This window comes from Leguminivora glycinivorella, chromosome 24 (genome assembly GCF_023078275.1).
Source record: "Leguminivora glycinivorella isolate SPB_JAAS2020 chromosome 24, LegGlyc_1.1, whole genome shotgun sequence".
NCBI classification, from domain to species: Eukaryota; Metazoa; Arthropoda; class Insecta; order Lepidoptera; family Tortricidae; genus Leguminivora; species Leguminivora glycinivorella.
In genome coordinates, this window is record NC_062994.1 from 9,261,815 (window position 1) to 9,286,191 (window position 24,377).

Sequence of the window (24,377 nt, forward strand, 5' to 3'; positions counted from 1 at the left end):
TCTGAGTACCTGCAACACAAGCCTTCTTGAGCTTACCGTGGGACTCAGTCAATCTGTGTAAGAATGTCCTATTAATAAAAAAAGTATAAAATTTGACGTGACAACAGTCTCGTTATAATTGCGAGAAATTTGTGACGTTATCTGGGTAAAGGGACCTTATTGTCGATGGCGCTTACGGCGTTATGAACGATGTTCGTGTACAAATACGACGCCGCGGGACGTAAGCGCCACCGACAGTAAGGTCCTTTTACCCAGATAACGGCACATTTATGCTCATAATAGTACATTACATCAGAGGCTGGGAAAATGAGGATTTCCGGCCAAGTGGGTATATTCCGGCCAAGTGGGTGGGGATAGGGATACGAGGCCGGGAATCCGTTTTCACGCCGAGGCATGTATAGTGCTTTTCTCAAACATACAATGAAATAAAAAAAAAATGCTCTAAAGGACAATATTTTATAAAAAAAAGTTACTTTGCAGGCCTAGGCCTGAAAAATAATATGAAATCCCTTTACAGTCCTCTCGAGTTGTTGCGCCCAAAAAGCGATACTTCCGAGCCCATTTTAAGGAACGTAAAGACAATATTTCATTGCATGTTTGAGAAAATTCAATTGCATTACAACTTAGGGCTATCGGCGGAGCGGGAACGAGAACGGAGAGTGGCGGATCATCATCAGACTGACGCTGAGATCCAACAAACGGTGTCCACAACGAAAAATGGTGCTTATTATGAGCATCTACACAATAACAATACTTACAAATTATCAGGTAAGTTGCTTAGATTATACATAGCCTAACGGCCCAGCCACGACATTGGTCTATGCGCGACAGCGGTGAGCGGCAGCCATACGTGCGAATGAAAAGTCCCATCGCTGTGTCTCACTCCAATGTATCTGGAAGTCCACCAATGTCGTGATTAATTGCCTGGTTTAAACGGCGTGCGAACTCGCATGCGATTTCAGTTACATTGCGGGCTGTTAAGGTTGTATACAATTGGCACAGCCATTAAATAGCGCAATGTAATAAAACTCGTATGCGAGTTCTCGTACAATAATAAATGTTTATTCAAAATAAATATGACCACTAGTAAGTACATAGTAAAAATATTGGCATCTCGCAAATAATTATAGACGAAGAAGAAATACTTTATGTGCCACATTTATATGTATAAGACAAACTTATTTTATTATAATTATCACTTTTCCTGTCTTACCTTTTCGAAGACCCTTACAGATATCTTTCGTGCAATTACCCCCTTATTAAAAAGCCCAAACCTCACCACGCGACTAGAATTTGCACGTCCACTAAAATCCACTATATTTTTCACAGAGGCCCTCCGAGACAAGCCATTCTTAGCGCTCAACGCGACAACCAAGTCCGCCATCTTAGCTTTCCTGTGCAACGAACTGCTGCAGAACAAGTCAGTGCTGCGACAGATAGATGGCGCTCTCGATCATCTCAATCAGTTGAAGAAGGAGCGGTACCTTATGGATATGAAAATACGGAAGTAAGTGCCTTGACTACAAATGTCTGATCGACGTCATAATAGGTTAGTTTCCTACTTGATCGTACAGTATGGCCACTCCCGCTCCCCGCTGAAAGTGCCGCCCCCTCTCGGTTACCTCACAGTTACCGCCTGTCAAAAACGCGAACAGTCGACCTGTCATATCTCACTCATACAAGCATGGTACGCGTTCACCTACACGAGCTTAGAATGTGTGCTACGATCGCACCTCTTTCATATATTTGATCGCCAGTGTCCGAGATGTGCCGAAAGTTCCCAAAAATAAGATTGTTTACTTGAGAAATTTAACAAGTAATGAAAAACTCTCTGCGAGTCTGCTTTAAGTCTACCTAAATAATTTAGAATAACCATCTTGTCTTTATAAAATTGCCCCATAACAGTGCGCCATATATCAAAACAAAATTGACATGATCAGAGTACGCGTATCCTAAGTTTTTTTTACCATGTCGGTGGCAAACAGGCATACGGTCCGTTCCTGATGGAAAGCGGTCACCACAACCTATGAACGCCTGCAACTCAGGGGGTGTCACATGCGAGTTGCCGACCCATTAGAAACTTGTAGAACCCCATACTGTAGTTCATCGGGAATAGCTCAGCAGCTCATTCCACAAGTTTAGTTTTAAATGACGACCGGTCTGGCCTAGCGCGTACTGACCCTACCTGCTAAGCCGCGGTCCCGGGTTCGAATCCCGGTAAGGGCATAAATTTATGTGATGAGCACAGATGTTTGTTCCTGAGTCATGGATGTTTTCTATGTTTATAAACTCAAAAACATCTTTATTCACGTAGGCCTAATTACAAGCTCTTATGAATCATTACATATATAAGTAAGTATATCGTCGCCTAGCACCCATAATACAAGCTTTAGTTAGTTTGGGGCTATGTTGATCTGTGTAAGGTTTTTTATACCACGTCGGTGGCAAACAGGTATACGGTCCGCCTGATGGAAAGCGGTCACCGTAACCTATGGATGCCTGCAACTCAAGGTGTCCCCCGATTTTTTTTATTTATTAATAAATATATTTCTATCGACTGTGTGGTGACGGGTTAAGAATTTCACCACCCTTTCTTCCCGTGGGTGTCGTAAAAGGCGACTGTGGGATATGGGTTAAATTGTGGCGTAGGCGAGAGGCTGGCAACCTGTCACTGCAATGTCACAGTTTCGTTTTCTTTCAACCCCTTATTTGCCAAGAGTGGCACTGAAGCGTTAGTAGTTTCATGTGCTCTGCCTGCCCCTTTATGGGATACATGCGTGATTGTATGTATGTTGTATGTATGTAAATATCTTTCATTTAAACCGTTCCTTCCACAGAGTACGAGTCCTCCACCAACGCAAGCAGAGAGCAGAACAAGCTGAAAAGCAACAGCTACTTGCTTTGGAAAGAATGCAGCGGTTGGTAGAAGAAAGTACTGCCAATCTTAGTCGCGCCTCGCCACAGTCACATGAAGATGGTACGTTATACTCTGTCAAACAAGTCTGTCAGTAAATAAGAACAAAGAAAACTATATGCATCCTTTTCTTTAGGGTGCTAGAGAAAAGGATACCTATAGTTTTCTTTGTTCTTATTTACTGACAGACTTGTTTGACAGAGATTATATTAGTAAATATACATGTTTTTTTCCATTCTTACCCTTGAATAAGTCAATAAATTGGGTTTTTGACTTATTTTGTAGAAAATGACGTCTGTGCGACCTAGAGGTAACTAGTGGATTTAGAAGTGGGTCGGAACTGTAATTGCATAGCGTGTTTTGTACTAATATGTTAATCAAATATCACGAGAGATGGCGCTGTACCAAGTGTCACAATTTCTACATCGCGCTATAGACATTTTTATTGAGAATGTATACACGGTGCTCGTGAGCATTGCGAGAGACTTTAAGAACATATTCCTGATCCCATTTTAAGACTAAAATGTCATATACACTTTTCTAGATTTCGCCTAGTTTCAGAGTTATGACCAATTGAAAAAAAAATATTTTCTTATTGTTACTCAGTACAAAAGGCTTTTTTTAACGATTTTGATGCCATTATGGAGAATTAGTCTCACTATCCTCATTGATAGATGTCCAAAAGTACGAAATAAAAGTTTTCAAAAATGTGGTTTTCAGAAGAAAAAACGTCAAAATTCATTTGAAGTGCTAGTTTTATGAATAATATTTACTTTTTATGTAAAAATACATTCGAAAACAGTAAAAAAAAAATTTTTTTTTTTTGACAAAATTTCCTCATGTGAATAGAAAAAATTATTTCCTTTAGCCTCAGAAATGCGTGGTTAAAATCTCTCGCAATGCTCACGAGCACCGTGTATAAGAGTTTGGGATTTTTTGTTACATACTAGTTTCATTTGCGACTGGTTGAAGTATTTCACTCGGTTTGCGCCCAGTTTGAAGGGATTAGGGGTGGCAGAAGCATCAGCTTAGTAGCTTTAGAAAGAATGCAGCGGTTGGTAGAAGAGAGTACTGCCAATCTTAGTCGCGCCTCGCCACAGTCACATGAAGATGGTATGTTTTATTAGTACATTAACTCGGGCGTAAGGATATTACAAACTCAAGTCTTTAAATCACAACAGCTTGTCAACCTAGAAACTCCCGCTCCACCTGCGTGCAATTGCACATTTACTGTGGAAGCGTGATAAAAATCAATTATTGTTTACTCCTCGAATAAATAAAAAAATATCAAAGGTTTTTGACTTATAATTTATATGAAATAGTGAAATTGACATAAAATATACTCTCAAACTTTTTTTTATACTATGTCGCTGGCAAACAAGCATACGGTCCTGGTGGAAAGCGGTCACCGTAACCTATGGACGCCTGCAACTCAAATAGTGTCACATGCGCGTTGCCACCCCATTAGAAACTTGTACACTCCCTTTTGCTGTGTTAAGTATAAGTACCTAGCGACAATTTCTTGGCATACCTCAATACTTATTCCCACTTTATTTACAGAGCATGCTACCCCCGAAAAGGATCGCAAAGAAGACGACAAGGAATCCACCCCTGACATCCCCCCCTCCCCCTACAAGGAGGAAAGCGACCTCTCCCCTCTCAAGGATAAGAAGGAACTCATGAACAATAATAAGGAAGAGTGTTCGCCGCAGGACAATAAAGTTGATAAGGACAGCGTCATGGGGGATTGCGACGCGATACTTAGCGATTTGGAGAGCGAGGGAACTCAGCCTGAAGAGGTACTTAAGACATTCGACTAGGGAACAAATCAAATTATTTTATTGAATATTTTTTGATTTGTTATTTGTTCAAGTAGTCACACTACTATATATAAATTATAAATTGAAATAGATATCATACACGAAAGAAAAAACGACAAGGCCCACTGGTGGCCGGGCGGGTGGTCTAGTGGTGAAGACGTTAGCCGCGTAAGCTGAAGACCCTGGTTCGATTCCCGAGCCACCAGTATGATATCTATTTCAATTTATAAGTAAGACATTGTTTGACCAATAGATGTCGCTAGCGTCTTTGCACTTGACACTCCGACCCACTCTATGATACAGATTCCGCTTCAAATCTCTTTAAGCCCGGTGCATTAACAATCAACGTCATTCGATTTCATGCCATAGAAATATAAAGAAATCATGCAGTATATTTTTAAACTAATAGTAGGCTACTTTCCTATACTTAAAATAAAATATTTTATACAGTGCACGAAATAAAGCACTACATAATGAGAACTGAAAAAAATAGTGCACGAAAGCACTACATAATGAAGAAAAATATTAGTTATGTTTAAACCTAAGTCAAAGAAAAAGATATAAGTAATTGAATCGACCGTGACGTCAGTCCTCAGTATTTCCAAAGAGGATCGAGTATTAAAGAGAGTTACTGTCAAAGTAAAATGTGTAATCACAGTGCATAGACTGTCATCTCTCGACACAGGCTTAAAACTTTTGAACATCAGTTTTGACAATTTGGCCTCATATTCTTAGCTTGATCAGTTTGAAATGTTTTAAAATGTCAAATATTAATATTAGCGCCATCTAGCCGAGCGTACCCCAAAGGTGTGTCGCCATCTAGCTCATCGTACCCTTTTCTGTATGGTTTTGGGGTACGTTTTTTTCTTAGACTTTATCTGTCTATACGAAGTTATATAGGTCTTTGGTATTTCATAGTAATTCCATATTATCAAATCGTTTTGACAGTTCTTAAAAAGAAGCTGATTTGACTAGTAGGAAACTAGCCTATTAAAGTATATTTCTTTTTAACAGGACGAAGATAAGAACCTATCTGCAGAAGAGTTGTCCCGAAAACTGGAGAAACTGCTGCGACAGTCTGAACAGCAGCTTCAACAACTGGCAGCCGGCTCTCACGCTCTGAGAGCCATAATAATCAAATTTGTTTTTTATCATGCAGAAATGCGAGCGATATTACATATTTTTAAATTAAAGGATAAATGGAAAAATTCACACCTCCGGCAGGACTCGAACCTGCGGCCTTTGCCTTGCCGAGGCCATCGCGCTTCCAACTGCGCCATGGAGGCCTGCTGGATGTGTGCGAATTTATCCATGCCTTCCCTCAATTCTCAACCGCCTTAGGGTGGCGTTTGCTATAACACCTGCCCGTAAGAATAGATCTTAACAGGCACTGGAGTCTCAATATAGATCTATTCTTACGGGTAGATGTTAGCTATAACGCCACCCTAAGGCTAAAAATATAAAATTATCAAGCCGATTCGTTTGTCCCTTTCTATCACACCAATACGTCGGAAAGGGACAAGCGAACTTTATCAGCGTGATAACTTGAGTGAACGTTTATAAATAAGGGAGTTGGAATAGTCATTTTGGGAAGTCATATTTATCTGGGTCGGTATCAAAACCACTGGATCGCGAAATACAGTCACCGGCATAAATAAGTAATGATTTTTGTACCTTGTCATACTAACTATAAATTGAAATAGATATCATACACGAAAGAAGAACCTGCAAGGCCCACTGGTGGCCGAGCCGGGAATCGAACCCGGGTCTTCAGCTTACGCGGCTAACGTCTTTACCACTAGACCACACGCCCGCCGTGGTACCCCCAACGAAATTTCTCTAGTGTAAAGAACAAATCAAAAAATATTCAATTAAATAATTTGATTTGTTTCCTAGTTGTCATAATACTAACGTTTTGTTTGAAATGTATTACGAAATTGACAACATTTCATTTGTTGTTATAATGGCAAAAATTAAAGTCTGTTGATAGATTAGGGCTTGCTGAGCACATATAAAAATAAATTGGATTTTTACATTCAGTTATTCTTGAGAAAATTCAAAATAACTTGTTTATGGAAAGTATGAGCCGGATTAGCACATTCCGACGGTCCTCAGAAAAAAGTTGCTTTTACAAGACATTCACATTTGCCAGTTCAAGCATTTTGTCCATACGTTTTAATTTAATTTTATCGTCGATACCTACTAACTTTCCGGCATTTCGCGTGTTGTAGGTACTTGACTATAGGGATAATTAATTTGTTTTCTGTATTACTCTAGATATTGGCGACGATACTGGTCCCTCGGCAAGTGTGGCGGCGTTTTTGTGGAAGCCATGGAGTCTGCGCAGCCCGAGATCATGGACTATCATTTCGTGCTCGAAGAAAGAGCGCTGAGGCCCGCCACTACAGTTCCAAGAAGAGGTAAATATTAACAGTAATTTGTATAAAAATCTCTACAGTACATAAGGAACGATATTACTGCACCATAAGAGCATTTTCAGAATTTGGGACCCCCCAATTAGCGAAATTTGTTAACAAAAATTAACTTACTGTCAGTCTTGTGACGATGATTAAGCATGAGATTTCAATAAAAATAGTATTCTGTCAGGGGCGGCTCACTCCGCGATTCTATCGCCGCGCTACAAGTACATGCCGGCGGCCGCGAGTTCGCGGCCTGATCAGGGGTGGCGCGCGTTCTCACGGAACGCACGTTCGCACTTTCTATTGTTACATTACGTAGCGAGTTTTTTTCAAGGTTCATATGCGATGTCCACGTGTGGAATGGCTAATAATGCTTAGTTAAATAGACATCATGAATAAAATAGGACAATCTTACACTGATCTTATTGATTAAGTCCCACGGAAAAGTTCAATAAGGCTTGTGATGCTGAAGGCTGTAACAAAAATATATAAATACTGTGTATATACCTAGAAAGTACCAAAGACTTGAATATATAGTATAACTATTTATCTGAGAATTAATGCGTTTTAAACCATAGGCAACCCTATCCTCCGACGCTGCGCACGTGCGGCTCGTTTCTTTGTTAGAATTTTGTAGGCATTTAAAAAGGCGGCATTTCGTGAACATCAAAGCAGTGGGCCTTCTGTACTTGTACTATTATATATTCTGTGATTCTGTGTTAATTACATACAATACAGTACAATACAAATACTCTTTATTGCACACCTCAATACACGAAACAACGTAACAAGTATAAACAACAACTTAAGAGGTAAAACAAGAGGCGGTCTTATCGCTAAAGAGCGATCTCTTCCAGACAACCTAGGTAGTGGAGAATAATAAATTTAACCTTGTAAGTAGGTGTACTAAATGTAGACTTAGAGGAAATCTAGCACAAACTATACTACGCAAAACAATATACTACACACATAAAAATAAAATACAATACATAAACATTAAGCGATAATCTACATTCAGAATGGAAAAAAAGTAAATCTTTAGACAGATTTTACGCTTAATTATCGTCACAAAACTGACAGCGAGTTAATTTTTGTTAACAACTTTTGCTAATTGGGGGGACCCAAATTCCGAAATTGCCCATAATTAGCGTATCACAACTAAACTTGAAAATCGTGGACTATTATTTTGTGAATTAAAACCGAAATAAATTACACATATGAAAGAAAAAGTGACCAAGTCCTCTGGTGCTCAGGCACCAGAGGACTTGGTCACTTTTTCTTTCATATGTGTAATTTATTTCGGTTTTAATTTATAGAGGGGGTAGAGCAGGGAGAATTTTCAGAATCTGTCAAATTACCCCATTACACACACAAACACCCTTCACTCACACTACCTCAATTTACTGTGAAAGGTCAGTGACCCTTAATTTTTTTCAAGAGTGTTATTTTGAGTTTGTAGTCAACTACTGACCTCCTTTGAGAAATTAAAACTGTAAAAAGGGTAGCATACAAGAAGACAGAGAAAAAATACACGTCATCTAGCTTTCCTTCTCTGTTCATGTCTCATGTGACTTAAATTTACCTAAATATGTAGATAACGTTCCTTACTCAGTTGATTGTTTATCTAGGTGTATTTCGAATTACTTTGCACTTCATTTTGCGTTACTTTTCTATAAGTACTTAGATTAAAAAACCGGCCAAGTGCGAGTCGGGCTCGCGCACAAAGGGTTCCGTAGCAGCAAATATAATAAACTTATTATGTCAATTTATACACCTGCCAAAATTACAGTTAAATCAACCTATCTCAAAAACTATAAGAGATACTTTGATCAAACCAAAAATCGTTGAAAGAGTTAATTAGCATGCATCACCTCTATTTTTTTTAGAATTTTATACCCCGTAGTTATAAAAATAGAGGGGGGGGGACATACTTTTTACGACTTTGAGAGCTGATATCTCAAAAACCGTTCACTTTAAGAAAAATGTTTTTTAGAAAACTTTATATCATTTTAAAAGACCTTTCCATTGATACCCCACACGGGTATGTACATCGAAAAAAAAATTTTCATCCCTCAGTTACATGTATGGGGGCCCCACCCCCAATTCTTTTTTTTTTTACTATTTAGTGTCATAATTTTGTAGCGGTTCATACAACACATATTCCCATCAAATTTCATCACTGTAGTACTTATAGTTTCCGAGTAAATCGGCTGTGACAGACGGACAGACGGACAGACGGACAGACGGACAGACGGACAGACGGACATGACGAAACTATAAGGGTTCCGTTTTTGCCATTTTGGCTACGGAACCCTAAAAATCATCAGCCTGCCTATCCTCGCAAACATTATTCAAAGTCGTGTGTGAAGGCCGATACCTCCACTCCAGGCAGACAATTATGGTCGCGTGATAAATTATAAAACATCAGGCTGTCCCTATCGCACTATTTGTAAGTACGATAGGGACGGCCCGATGTTTTATCATTTATCGCGCGACCATGATTGCCCTGCAGGTCTTCGAGGCCTGTGCTGCGCATTACGTATATACGGGTTGTATTAAAGACTATCAGATATTTTCTTTATTCTTTTTGGTCGTTAGGTTTTTTTTATCATTTATTTTAATACAAAAATAAAGTATGTGTATAAAATAAAAACCTAATGAATAGAGTACAGAGCTAGCAGCAGTCAAGTCAGAGACACAAAGATAGACAGGGAATATCGACGCATATCTTATCCAATACCGCCATTGCCATCTGCATCAGACTCTTGATCTTACCCAATTTCCGAGTCTCTTCTCTTAATTTCAGTTCCTTGAGTTGAAAATGTTGAAACTCATACTTAGTATTAAATAAAACACAAATACATATAAAAATCACAATATAATTTTAAATTATGGCTTAGGCCCTGTACCAGTTGCAGTCGCCACGTCTGTAAAGCCCCTTGTAGTTTCTTTTAAATGGCTAAATCCCTAGATGTCATGTCATAAACATCTGTGATGTAACTGAAAATTAAAAAACATCGCTCAAATGGCCCCTGTACACACATGGCCAACGGTTCCACCAACCCCCTTGGCCAAGCGTGTAGAGGGCTACTTGGCCGTAAGTTGGCAGTTGGCGCTTGCGCTTGCCGGCCAACCGATTGGTGTCGGTTTTTTGTCCACACATCAAAGGATCTTGGCGCCAATGGCCAACTGCGTTTACACGTTGGCGCTTCATTCAGTTGGTCGTCAGCCGTCAGAGAGGACGGTAGTGAAATATTTACGAAAATAATAAGTTTATCTATGTCAATAATAGTGTAGATTTTAGGAAATAAAATAACCTTGCAAATGTTTAATGTATTGAAAAGATAATGGCCGCTGTACACATATGGCCAACGGTTCCACCAACCCTTTGTGAAACCCCTTGGCCAAGATAAGAGCCGCTGTTTACACATTGGCGAACCACTCACTTGGCATTGGCTCTTCATGAAAGATGGACGTGGAATGGAAAAGTCTAGGAAATTCTAGGTCATAGACGTTTTCAGAAAAATTTGATTAAAAAATAATAACCCCGTAGTAAAATTAAATTATTTGAAATATTAACAATTTTTTGAATATTCTGATAAGAACATTTATCTTTTTTAGGAAATACATTAAACATTTGCAATGTTATTTTATTTCCTAAAATCTACACTATTATTGGCATAGATAAACTTATTATTTTCGTAAATATTTCACTACTGTCCTCTCTGACGGCTGACGACCAACTGAATGAAGCGCCAACCTGTAAACGCAGTTGGCCATTGGCGCCAAGATCCTTTGATGGCCGCTGTACACATATGGCCAACGGTTCCACCAACCCTTTGTGAAACCCCTTGGCCAAGATAAGAGCCGCTGTTTACACATTGGCGAACCAATCACTTGGCATTGGCTCTTCATGAAAGATGAACGTGGAATGGAAAAGTCTAGGGAATTCTAGATCATAGAAGTTGACAGAAAAATTTGATTAAAAAATAATAACCCCGTAGTAAAATTAAATTATTTGAAATATTAACAATTTTTTGAATATTATGATAAGAACATTTATCTTTTTTAGGAAATACATTAAACATTTGCAAGGTTATTTTATTTCCTAAAATCTACACTATTATTGACATAGATAAACTTATTATTTTCGTAAATATTTCACTACCGTCCTCTCTGACGGCTGACGACCAACTGAATGAAGCGCCAACGTGTAAACGCAGTTGGCCATTGGCGCCAAGATCCTTTGATATGTGGACAAAAAACCGACACCAATCGGTTGGCCGGCAAGCGCAAGCGCCAACTGCCAACTTACGGCCAAGTAGCCCTCTACACGCTTGGCCAAGGGGGTTGGTGGAACCGTTGGCCATGTGTGTACAGGGGCCATGATGTGTGGACAAAAAACCGACACCAATCGGTTGGCCGGCAAGCGCAAGCGCCAACTGCCAACTTACGACCAAGTAGCCCTCTACACGCTTGGCCAAGGGGGTTGGTGAAACCGTTGGCCATATGTGTACAGGGGCCATAAGGTTCAAATGAGCATGGCAAAAAATACAGTGCAGTCAAAATACCATCAAAATACGAAAAAGCATATATTATGTCAATGTCAATATCACTGCCGTATGCCGTATTTCAGGCCATAAGGGCTGTTTTCTCAAATATGAAAAAATCTCAAAAGCAGAACTTTAAAAAGACTTTCTTGGAAAATTATTTTGAACTCGATAGGTAGAACAATTTTTAAAAGTTGTACAAAAAAAATCTGAACTAAGTTTGTAACTATATGAAAAGCATTTTTTATCTTAGATTACATATTTTAGTATCGTAACGAATTTTCTTTCAAATAAAAAGAGAATTATTAGAATAGGTTGACGGTGTCTACCGTAAACTGGGGTTACATTGACCAATTTGGGAATTTAAACTTCTCTAGCTTCTACATTAAATGGGTATTTTTACCTATTAAATGTAGGAGTTAGAGAAGTATAAATTCCAAAATTGGCAACAAAATAAGTGATATCAGGATTATTGTTTTCTGTCACGATGCCTGCACGTATCAAATGTTTCTTTTTAACCCAGTGGTTGACTGGTAGAGAATGCCTTAAGGCATTATGTCCACTATTTGTACTTATTTTTTTATGTGTAATAAAGCATAAATAAATAAATAAAATATACGCAAAAAAAACGATGTGATCAAACTTAAACTGACATTGGGGTTACTTTGATACACTATTTTTTTTGTAACGATAATCGAATGTAATCCCTTACAAAAGTATTTTATCTCAAGAAAAAAAAATGGTTCGCAGAGTCAAATATTACAACTCTTTAACGCTATTTTGGGGTTACTTTGATCAAGAATAAAAATTACCATCTTCAAAAAACCAACTTTATTTGCAATTGTTTCAATATTTATTACAAGAAGAGATCAAATTATCAGCCTCAACAAGTACCGTGACATAATCAACTATGTGTCATTATGGTCAATGTTACCCCATGCAAGTGATCAAAGACACCCCAAAGAGTAAATTATTATTAGTAAATACCTAGTTTGACTTTATGATACAAAATTCAATACCATGGTATAGCTAAACACATTTCTGGCAAGCTAATATTCACTGTGAACCTTTTACTTTAATACCCACTACGGTAGTTTAGAAGTTTATTTAAACATGAAAAATAGCAACAAACTATGCTTTTATTTTGACACGTTATCCGCACTGCCCAAGACCATACTTATTTATTCACCGCGTCAGAGCACCATCTAACTATAAAGGTTGGTTAAGGGTTTGTGGGTTGCTAGCAGGTATGCAGGAAAGGATAGTAGTACTTACAGGAAAGATACGCAGATGCTATTTACAGATGTATTCACATTAAAGATATGTACATTATATTACAGTATTTATAATTATTTATATGCAACGAGGAATTGAGAAAAGCGATTTTTAGCTCTCAGTTGAAGTAACCGTTTTTCGTCGTTGCCACGGCAGCGGTGGTGGCGTATCGCGCAGGCGCGCGGTCAAACGCGAGCCAAGCAGGCCGCCACAGGTTATTATATGTGTAGATTTCATTACCGACTACTCATACATAACATATTAAATCCTTATTTTTTTGGTCAAATAAATATAATATGCTCGTGACAGGTCATATTTTGTTCGCAATCCGAAAGAGTCAACCCTAGCACTTTTCCCTATTCACCCCCTTCCCGACCCTATTCACCCCAACGTTAGAGTGAGCGAAAATTACTAAATAAAACGACATATTTTCAAAGACAAACCGAAGTTCACACTGCCAGAAGATTTTTTGTGTAAAAAATTTGCATGGCACATATAAAAAAACTGCTATCGACGTTCAAAAGTCGGTTTTGGCCCTATTCACCATAAATTACGTTAGTTTATACCCGTTCCGACCCCATGAACCCAAAATCTTTAGAAAACGATGTACTATGTAGCCCAATTTTATTTGGTATTTTGGAGGTAACTAGTAAAAATAATTTAGTTTTACAATTGTGCGAAAATAGATTCTCATTTGGCCGGTTTTTTTTTACCTGGTCTGGTGGCCTAGTGGTAATAACGTTAGCTGCGTAAGCTGAAGACCCGGGTTCGATTCCCGGCTCAGCCACCGTGGGCCTTGTCGTTTTTTCTTTCGTGTATGATATCTATTTCAATATATGTATAAATGTATGTGGACAGTTGGACACTTTATTGTACATAAGACAAGTTAGGACATAAAAATACAGTATAGTTATGATGTACAAAGCCGACCTTATCCCTATAAGGGATCTCTTCCAACCTTTGAGCGAATTGAAAATTTATTATTCATATAAACTTGAAAAGGAACAAACCAAAAATTATTTAATAAAATAATTTTATTTCTTCCCTAGTTGTATAGTTTCATACTTATGATTTTTATTTTAAAGTAATCCGTTTATATTATAGCAACCATGGGTGATTTTTGCGGACTTAAGTAGAAACGTAGAGGTTGACAGAAGTGTGATTAATATTTCTAAGTGTTAATTTCTTGTATCTAGTCTAACTACGAAGCAATACATTGACGTATAAATTGCGTCCATATACAGAGAGGTCAATCATAAAAATATCACTTTAGGTAAGTTATATATCTTTTATACACTGTGACAAGCATTGACCACACATCCCAATTCACCCCTCTTCCGACCCTAATCACCCCCTTCGTAAACCTATTCACCCCCTTTGACCCCCACCCCCAGACACCCCCACCAGACTTCTCGATGATTTCGCCAATTTCCATCCACTTTCGGTTGCGATGTTGGATATTTTTGTAATGTTCGTGTGAAAGATCATAGAAAACCGGTTGATCTCTAATTAAATCAATCAGGAGTTCATAATCCTCCTTTGAAAATGGCATAATTTTACGTTTCTTTAAGTTTGCCATAGTGATGAAATTAATAATTAATTAATGTCACAGTTAACCGAGTTGAGATGCAATGCTAAGTGATTTATTCTTCCTCCATCAAATGTGGGTAGACGCACAAAACAACACGAATATGCGCAAGCGCTAACCGCTTGCGTTGAACGGACACGTTTCACGCAATAAACAAGGATGCTCCTTACATAAACTATGAAGATAAAATATTTTTATATGTGCGTTTGACGCATTGCGTCTCACGCTGCGCTTGCCGCTGCGTTAACCGCGTAAAACAATGGTCTATAATTATATTAACTGACTTGAAATGATCTGCGTCTATCGCACTGCGTGTAACGTAGCGTTTATCGCATAAAACAACCGCGCGCTTAAAAACCCCTGACTCAATGGGGATACGACGTTTCATAACAGAGTTCCTATGATCACCTTTCTGCTTGCCAGATTAGCTCCATGATACCATAATATTACATTGTCACTTGATTTACATATGTGTGCAAAATTTCAGCTCAATCGGAAACCAGAAAGTGGGACAAATTTAGCTTCTACGTTTTGACTCAAACTAACATACCTTAGTAACAAGGCAAGTTGAATAAAAGCTTGTATAAAGGCTTCTGATACTAGATTTGCAATAAGTTTACTTGTCATAATTTAAGAACAAATGAGACAGACATATCCAATGAAAAGTCTACACCGTTTTCGTGAACTGTCAAATCACCTCATACAATTTACGGCTGTAAGGCAACCAGGTAGGGTTTGTTATTGCACTTTAATTACATATTAATGATTTCTAGCCCGTAAGATATATATTTGCTTTAACAATGGATAGATATTTATGCGGGTGAGAGTGTAATTTAGGTTTTTATAAGGAATCAAATATTTTTAAGCGACCCGATCAGATATTTATGCGGATAAGGACCCTCCCACATCTACCGTCTTGCGATCGTAGTGTCGGGCCAACTGTATGGCTAAGCCGCGCTGACGCGGCGTCTTTTTCCATACAGTTGGCCCGAAACTACGCTCGCGAGACGCTAGAAAGAGAGACGATGTTTTTGCCGGTCACGGAGCATCACAAATTTTTGCCGGGAACATGTCGTCATATACCTACTTATGGCCCCCTATAGAAAATCAGATATTTTTGCACGGCCGTTCATAGTCATTTATGCTGGTCACCAGCTGGTATTCCATGAATATTTGGTCTAGTTGAGTGGAGAAGTACCATTCAAAACAAGCGCTTTCTAAACAACGATGTATTTTGGTACTTTATAATTATTATTGTTTTCAACTTACGATTACGTGTTCGCGGTATGCACAGAGTAAATCTTTAATGAAATTGAGACATTTTTTTATATATACAATTAAATTTGAACCAGAAGCACTATACCTATACCCGCTCGCATTCCCCTTTTTTCTATTCTAAGTAAGAATCGATTAATAAGTATCTGAATATGTATGGATAAATTAAATTGTAATTGTTTACATACAACCTGTGAAGTTTGGTTGACAAAATTTGACGTAGGTGCTGTCATATATATTTTTAAAATGACGTACTGTTAATACCAGCGTAATGAAAATGTATCCCAATGAGTAAAAGAAAACATGAAACTTTTTTCAATTTAACCGAACTAGAATGAAATCATTTATACTCATTCGGTTGTGTTCGTTATTTTCTTTAATAATGTGATATATTTTTATTTATTTTCTATGCACAAGCCATGCACCTTTAAACTTTAAATGAGATTGGATCTCCACCTGACATATTTGATTTACCCTATTTATTTTGAGCACAGTTTTACACTGGTATGGTTTTTCGTGTACGTACACTATTTTCTGTCAAAATATTTGTCAAATTTAATTGTCAACGCGGAGCGACCGGCGACACGTCTGCCTCCGATGAGCCGCTCACGGCATCTAATCGAAAGGAGAATTCTGACAGCAATGGCGAATGTATGGAAATTTTACGATAGTTTAAATTTAAGGTAAAATTTCTTTGTTGCCTTTGAGAGGAAAAATATAAAAAACGTCAAAACTTCTAGTCCATTTATCTGGCTTTTAGAATCACTTAATGTTATAACTAAAGTATTGAATTTTTTTAACAAAGTTTACTAAACGGCAACATACGTTTTTCTCATTTTAGGTCAACTTTGCGTGGGTTTATTTATTATACCTTTAATAATTAGAGATTCTGTATAGTCAAAAGTTGTAGACACACTCTTTAAGATAATAACTACATTTATTTTATTTCATTTAATTTAGAAATGTGAGCAGCATTTGTTAAACGCCGAATGCACTTTTCGAGGATTTCGTACGACCCCCTCTTAAGACAGCACAAGTTGAAATATTTTCAATAGATTATAATTTAACTTGTGTTCATTAGAATATTATTTTGTGCTTGAAGAGTGAGTGTTAAGGCCCGCTATAGTACCGAGGAGAGTTAAATATAAAAAAATAACAGTATTTCAGTTTTGGCCATAATTCAAACCTTTTTTTAAAATTCTAATAGTACATTACGATACAAGTGTGAAAAAACAAGGATGTTAGAAACGAGTGGCGATAAAAACACGACCGACACGAGTTACGAATTTCCTTTTCGCACGTGTACCGTACGACGTTTTTCAGTACAGATGGCCGAAGTTTTGACCTGACAAGTAATGAACTACTTCTTGCAGTAGAGCGTAAAAAAAGCACCATCTGTTCAGAATAGTACATTTCGTTATAAGTGCGAGAAGAATGACATTCTCGCACGTGTGACGAACGACGTTTTTTAATACAGCTGCGAAAAAACACTACTACAACGAAATAAAACAATCCGAACTATCAATTTTCGCATGGACATTGACGGATTATTTGACAATTCAAAGGCGTATTTTTGAAGTTTTTAAACTTGCGTGCATATTAAAATTTTCGAGTTTGCTATTCATCTAACATAATTACATAAACATTTACGATTTGGGACGATTGTTTAATGTACAACTAGATTTTAATTTAATCGATCCATTTATGCCCCGACGTATTGCAAATAACGTAAAATAATTATGACAAATCGCGTAACATATTGAGGTTTTTGAACGTGCATTAAGTTAAAACATGGTAGACGCTTCTACTTTGACAGTAGAAGACGCGTTTCGTTCCAATCATGTTCTGTTTACACGACTCGTTATGACCGGTTTTTCGAAGTATAATAAACCATTTTATAAATTATGTTTAGTATGACTAAAAGTAAACAATTACATATGAAATATTAACGTTTTAAATATTAATCACTTAATAGTATGTTTATAGTTTTATTCCGTCGTAGTAAACTAGACTTATATGAAAACAGCTCGGTAAGTAGTCGTAAAATGGAACGTATACTTTTTACGGGGTGTGTAATGATTGGTATACCTTTTTTAGGGTTCCGTAGTCAACTAGGAACCCTTATAGTTTCGCCATGTCTGTCTGTCCGTCCGTCCGTCCGTCCGTCCGTCCGTCCGTCCGTCCGTCCGTCCGTCCGTCCGTCCGTCCGTCCGCGGATAATCTCAGTAACCGTTAGCACTAGAAAGCTGAAATTTGGTACCAATATGTATATCAATCACGCCAACAAAGTGCAAAAATAAAAAATGGAAAAAAATGTTTTATTAGGGTACCCCCCTACATGTAAAGTGGGGGCTGATATTTTTTTTCATTCCAACTCCAACGTGTGATATATTGTTGGATAGGTATTTAAAAATGAATAAGGGTTTACTAAGATCGTTTTTTCATAATATTAATATTTTTGGAAATAATCGCTCCTAAAGGAAAAAAAAGTGCGTCCCCCCCCCTCTAACTTTTGAACCATATGTTTATAAAATATGAAAAAAATCACAAAAGTAGAACATTATAAAGACTTTCTAGGAAAATTATTTTGAACTTGATAGGTTCAGTAGTTTTTGAGAAAAATACGGAAAACTACGGAACCCTACACTGAGCGTGGCCCGACACGCTCTTGGCCGGTTTTTTTTGGTATAGTAACATTTGATATAACAACATTTGGTATATATTTAAAGAATATAAACACTCATTTGACATAATTAACATTTGGTATAACCACAAAATATCTACTTTTATTTTGTATAATCATTATTTCGCATAACGCTTATTTATAATAACCGTTATATGGTATAACTATCTAATGATATACGACTAGTATAATATAACTAGCAAACAGTATAAAATATTTCATGAATTAATTTTATTCTTTTTTGAAGGGATCACAGTTCTAACCTAACCTAACCTACTTTTCTGATAGCAGTACATATGTTTAAGGGTCATAGTTCTAACCTAACCTAACCTATTTTTCTGGTAGCAGCGCGTTGTGTGTAGGGGTCACAGTTCTAACCTAATCTACTTTTCTGGTATATGATGGATCTAATTTATTGTACATTTTTTTTTCATTATAACAGTGCTTTAGAAAGAGTTTGTGTTATACAATTTATTTATTATCGGAAATAAGCATTATACTCAAAGTATGTTATACTAAATGTTATTCGAAAAAATGATCATTATACTAAATAAGAATTATACAATTTGTTAGTATATTATTTGTTGTTATATGATTCAATAATTATATCAAATGATCGTTATAACGACTAAAAATATATCAAAAAAAGTTATATCGATCGATACGCACCCCTTCGTATAGTTCGTTATAGTTCGTAACATACAACTTCTCGCACGCTAAACAGCTTCGGTCGTGTTTTAATTTATAACTCGTTTTGACTTCCTTTTTTGCACCTTATCTTGATGTACTACTAACTGTTTTATCTTGTAGCACTTGTATCGTAATGTACTACTTCTATATTGAAAGCTGTTTTAATAACACTAATATTTTTTATTTTCAGTAATAAAAGAAGGCAAGGAAATCCAAGCGGCCGTGCCGGACCTAGCGACCGAAGCGCTCAAAAAGAAGAAGCTCTAAAAAGCGAACTTGAGTTGAAGAGCATCAAATCTGAGCTAAATCTGAGCGACCACACTCAGATCATCAAGTATGAGCCGAATGTCAAACACATGGGCGTGTAAAGTTGAAGGTATGTATAATATGTTTAATAAACACGAAATTTACATTAAAAAAACCGACATAGTGAACCGATTTCTATCAAACATGGCTAAGAACACTCCCGATTAACTCAGTATTCAGACAAAAAAAAAAACGAAATTTAAATCGGTTCACAGACAGACAGACAAACACACAAACAGACAGACGGACGGACAGACAGACAGACACATGAAACTTATAACACCCCTCCGTTTTTGCGTCGGGGGTTAAAAAATGGAAAGATTCATCCACGTCCCCGACAAGGCCAGAGGTCGCAGGTTCGAGTCCTGCCGGAGGTGTGATATTTCTATTTTTCCTTTAATTTAAAAATATATAATATCGCTCGCAGACGTTTCTGTGTTTATACTTTTTTTTTATACTACGTCGGTGGCAAACAAGCATACGGCCCGCCTGATGTAAAGCGGTCACCGTAACCTATGGACGCCTGCAACTCAAACAGTAACGTAACGTGAAATTGTATAACGTACACATTTTAAATTAAATAAAAATCCACGACATAGTGGACCGATTTCCATCAAGCTTGGCTAAGAACACACCCGACTAATTCAGATTTCAAACAAAAAAAAGTAAATCGAAATGGGTTTATCCGTTCGGGAGCTACGATGCCACAAACAGACAGTATATTGTAAAAAGAAACTCTAAATAGCGAACTTGAGCCAAAGAGCATCAAATCTGAGCGACCACACTCAGATCATCAAGTATGAGCCGAATGTCAAACATGGCGCGTGTAAAGTTGAAGGTTTGTATTACTAGCTTTTTCACGAGGCTTCGCCCGCGTACCAATCTTGTTTTTCCATACAAACTTTGGACCCCCATTTCCCCCCGTAGGAGGTGAATTTTGAAAAATTCTTTCTTAGTTGTAGAGGAGCACTACACCTTATAAGGAACCTACTCGCACGTGCCAAATTTGAAATCTCCAGGACCAGCGGTTTCGACTGTGCGTTAATAAGTTATATGTTAGTAGTCAGTTTCTTCTTTTATATATGACATTATGTCATGGAGTACTTTTTGAAGAGATGTACATTTTATTACGTGGGCAATAGATAAGAGAAGTACTTAATCAATTGTTTTCACCTCACTAGCTCGGAAACACGTGTTCTGTCCTTTAATACCAGCGGGTAAAAACGCATTTTATCCACTAGTGGGTAAAGTAATTTGACCTTGAATAAAGTCAAATTAACTGCTTTAAAATTGATAAAGTAGGTGAATCTAGTAATAAAGATGATTTACCACCTGTGGAACTACTGGAAGCAGTGATCAACGCATTTTTTGCGTTGTAGTTTCCTCGCTATAGTGAGGGGAAAAGTTTTGTGTTACACTCGGGTGCAAATGTATTTTACTTCTCGTGTGTTAAAAAGTTCGCAAGTTAAGCATTCTATTCTCGAACCACTCGCTTCGCTCGTGGTTCAACTATAGAATCCTTTGACTTGCTCGTTTTTCAATTCCACACTCGGCGTTAAAATACAACTTTGCCCCCTTGTATAACAAATAACTATTATCCTATCTCTTGTTGTTCTGCATACACATCAAAGACATGAATGTAACTCCGTATAGACGGATAAAGTCTTAGAAAAAAACGTACATCAAAGCCCTAGAAAAAAGGTACGGTGGCCTAAAGGTCGTTTCACCTTTTGGGAACGCTCGGCTAGATGGCGCTAATATTAATATTTGACATTTTAACACATATCAAGCTAACAATATAGGCCAAATTGTCAAAACTGAGGTTCAAACGTTTTAAGCTTGTGTCTACAGATGGCAGTCTATCCACTGTGATTACACATTTTACTTTGACAGTAACTCTATAATACTCGATCCTCTTTGATACACATAATTATTTTTGGCATTTGCACACTCTGCCAAGTATAAGCAGTAATAACATCACTTGTTTTCCAGGGTCAATAAAAATGGAAGAGAAGTACATACAACACAAGCAGACGAACGAAGAGGAAATGCTGGATATCGAAGACTCCATACCAACAGCTTTCCTCGTCCAGAAACCTACACATACTCCTATGTTCGCGGCGCAACCAGAAGCTGTAGACAAACCACAGGTACATACAATCACGCCTGTATCCCATAAAGGGGTAGGCAGAGCACATGAAACTACTAAAGCCAGGGGCGGCTCACTCCACGATCTTATCGCCGCTGTACAAAGTACATGCCGCGAGAAGAATTCAATGTCGGCTGCTCGCGTGCGGTCCGTTTTTTAATGACAGACAGACAAACAGACAGACAGACAGACACGTCAAACTTGTAACACCCCGTCGTTTTTGCGTCGGGGGTTAAAAACTACAATTGTTCGTTGACAAACTGTTATGAAAAATTACGTAAATCGTAGGCTTGTGCCGTTTCGTTCGTTGATCGGAGCGCTCCGATCTCGTTCAATCGCTCCCACGAACTAGTTCGCTCTTTTAGGTCTTTTGCTCATTTAGTTCAGCCAGACCAGCGACCATTGCGGTCAGAAAGATCAGAACGAATGGGACCGAATAGTGTCAAAATGATACGAATAGTCTACAGATATAAACTTTCCGGGCCGAAAGGTTGTAAGTAACCGAAGTTTAATATGAAAACTTGACTTTTTTTGTTGCTCTGCTAAGTAGCTCTCGCTCTCGGTCGGCGCAGTCACACATTCGTTCTCGATCCAAACCGCTCGCGCTCGCAGATCCTATACTGAACTAAATGAGCAAAGACCGATTCACAGACCACGGAAAGATTCAGTTCATTTCGGTCATTGATGGGATTTTATTCCTAACAGTTCATAGTTCGTGAACGACACAAGCCTACTAAATCGTATAGTCACGATTATACTTCTATTGAACTTTTGGTCTATTGTAGTCTTGACAAGACTTCCTAATTCTTTGTGTAAACTCTCTAATCCCTGAACGGTTAAATTTTGTATATATCACAGAACTAAATTACGTCAAAACTAGTAACTTTGGAAATATCACAGAGCTAACTTTAGTCTTTCTTTTCAGGAAATCGTCAAAGTAGAAAACGTAGTAAAAAAGGAAGTCGAAAAAGAAGAACCAGAGGAACAGAAAGACCAACTAGTCAACAATTTGGAAGAACTCCGCAAATTGGCCGAAGCCGTCTCTTCTCAGCTCGACGCCGCCAAGAAAGCAGAAGAAATTAAAGAAGAAAGAAAAAAGAAATTAAGAAGGAAGAAGTTATGGAACCCGATGCTGCACATAGCTATTTATACACTAAGATGTTAGAAGGGAAATGGTTCTCAATTTTGAGGCATGAAAACTCTTTCTTAGTCTCTGAAGAGAAAGATCAGAAAGTGTATTGCGACAATGAACATACTTGTTCGGAAATAGTCATGTCTCAAGGTCACAAATGGGACGTGTCTAATAATCTCCACCTGTTGAACGATCCTAGTTTATTTACGCTCAATAGCATGGTGACGAGTGTGCAGGTATGTGCAAATAAAAAAAAAATCATTTTTGGCACAAGCTTTTATCGCCAACTGTACCTTTCTTTCAACAGTCATCTACTGCTCTCCGAGACGTTTCTAAAAACCCCTTACTCGATGGGGATACGACGTTTTCATAACAGAGTTCCTCTGACCACCTTTCTGCTCCATCATCAGATCAGCTCCATGATACCATAATATTGCATTGTCACGTAATTTACATATGTGTGCAAAATGTTAGCTCAATCGGAAAGCAAAATGTGTCAAATTATGTCAAATTTAGCTTCTACGTTTTGACGCACACTAACATACTAACAAGGCAAGTTGAATAAATGCTTGTAAAAAAAATATAACCTAACTACTAATTCACAAATAACAAGAGAGAGATTTCAGCAATTAAAGTTGCTAATTATGATCTTAAAAGTCACTATGCAAAATTTTAACGGTCTTTTTTATGACACCCTGTATATTTTACTTGGAGATTCCAACCGTGTCTTGTATTAATCACGTTATTGTAACCAACCAATTTATTTTCAGTACAGATGGTGATTTTTTAAGCACTAATGCGAGAAGTGATTCATTATATGTCAGGTCGAAACTTCGGAGGGCCATCTGTACTGAAAAACGTTGTACGACACACGTGCGAAAACTCGGGTCGATTTAAAACACTCCCTTCGGTCGTGTTTAATTTATCGCCACTCGTTTCGAACTTCCTTTTTTACGCACTTGTATTGTAATGTAGTATTTCATTTCAGGTGCCAAGTAATAATGTGTATGCGGATTCGAGTATGTCCATGTCGGGTTTAGATCAAGAAATGCTGGATGCGAGTAAGGAAGGTGTTCTGGGACTTTGGGATGCTAAGGAGGATAGTAAAGAACAGGTTAGTGTTTTTGATTTTGCTTACAGATCTAAAAAATATCATTCTTTTTATACTACGTCGTTGGCAAACAAGCATACGGTCCGCCTGATCCAAAGCGGTCACCGTAACCTATGGACGCATGCAACTCAAGGAGTATTACATGCGCGTTGCCAACCCATTAGAAACTCTTTGACACTTGGAGAGCCTTTACACCTCCAAATTTTTATTTTTTATTATATCCCATTAATTATAATTGACTGTGGGGACCTTTTACATCTCCCAAGATCTTGTTTCAGTTAAGTCAATTTAAGCTATGTAACATACAAGCACGGAATGTTGTGTCTTACATCTAGGTATACGGTATTGACTTATTATTTGAATATTTAATACAGCCCGGACAACTTGAACATGTCATGCTCGCTTAAAAGTCTTTGCTTACGGTGGCGTCGTTGATCGGGTCGCCACCTTCCCGAATATAGGTT

General features: G+C 37.8%; 3 protein-coding genes across 3 annotated transcripts in view; all 3 read left to right on the forward strand.

Annotated features, from left to right (window-relative positions):
• Positions 1-593: 593 nt before the first annotated feature.
• LOC125238520 (bromodomain adjacent to zinc finger domain protein 2B-like) lies at positions 594-19,482 on the forward strand. Its single transcript, XM_048145853.1, has 7 exons — positions 594-768; positions 1,330-1,507; positions 2,838-2,977; positions 4,475-4,713; positions 5,749-5,859; positions 7,043-7,154; positions 19,406-19,482. The coding sequence occupies exons 1-7, from the start codon at positions 594-596 to the stop codon at positions 19,480-19,482; spliced, it is 1,032 nt and encodes a 343-aa protein (XP_048001810.1).
• LOC125238758 lies at positions 7,016-22,849 on the forward strand. The gene is made up of 4 exons (XM_048146186.1): positions 7,016-7,154; positions 19,406-19,591; positions 21,514-21,671; positions 22,596-22,849. Exons 2-4 carry the CDS (start codon positions 19,552-19,554, stop codon positions 22,833-22,835), a joined length of 438 nt encoding a protein of 145 aa, XP_048002143.1. The 5' UTR covers positions 7,016-7,154; positions 19,406-19,551; the 3' UTR covers positions 22,836-22,849.
• Positions 22,850-22,916: 67 nt separating this feature from the next.
• The window catches only part of LOC125238521 (bromodomain adjacent to zinc finger domain protein 2A-like), a 30,580-nt gene continuing 29,119 nt past the window's right edge, over positions 22,917-24,377 (forward strand). The window contains exons 1-2 of the mRNA XM_048145854.1: positions 22,917-23,038; positions 23,791-23,916. Of these exons, the coding sequence (XP_048001811.1) occupies positions 22,943-23,038; positions 23,791-23,916 (222 nt within the window). The 5' untranslated portion in view covers positions 22,917-22,942. The remainder of the gene's footprint in view (positions 23,039-23,790; positions 23,917-24,377) is intronic.

What these genes read in the sequence shown, in the direction of transcription:
- LOC125238520 (XM_048145853.1), top strand. Translation starts at nt 594, where the DNA reads ATGTTTGAGAAAATTCAATTGCATTACAACTTAGGGCTATCGGCGGAG. An exon ending in ATGGATATGAAAATACGGAA is followed by an intron (nt 1,508 to 2,837) that starts GTAAGTGCCTTG and finishes TTCCTTCCACAG; the next exon opens with AGTACGAGTCCTCCACCAAC. An exon ending in CCGGCTCTCACGCTCTGAGA is followed by an intron (nt 5,860 to 7,042) that starts GCCATAATAATC and finishes TCCCTCGGCAAG; the next exon opens with TGTGGCGGCGTTTTTGTGGA.
- LOC125238758 (XM_048146186.1), top strand. Translation starts at nt 19,552, where the DNA reads ATGAGCCGAATGTCAAACACATGGGCGTGTAAAGTTGAAG. An exon ending in ATGGGCGTGTAAAGTTGAAG is followed by an intron (nt 19,592 to 21,513) that starts GTATGTATAATA and finishes CTTGTTTTCCAG; the next exon opens with GGTCAATAAAAATGGAAGAG. An exon ending in AAGCTGTAGACAAACCACAG is followed by an intron (nt 21,672 to 22,595) that starts GTACATACAATC and finishes CTTTCTTTTCAG; the next exon opens with GAAATCGTCAAAGTAGAAAA.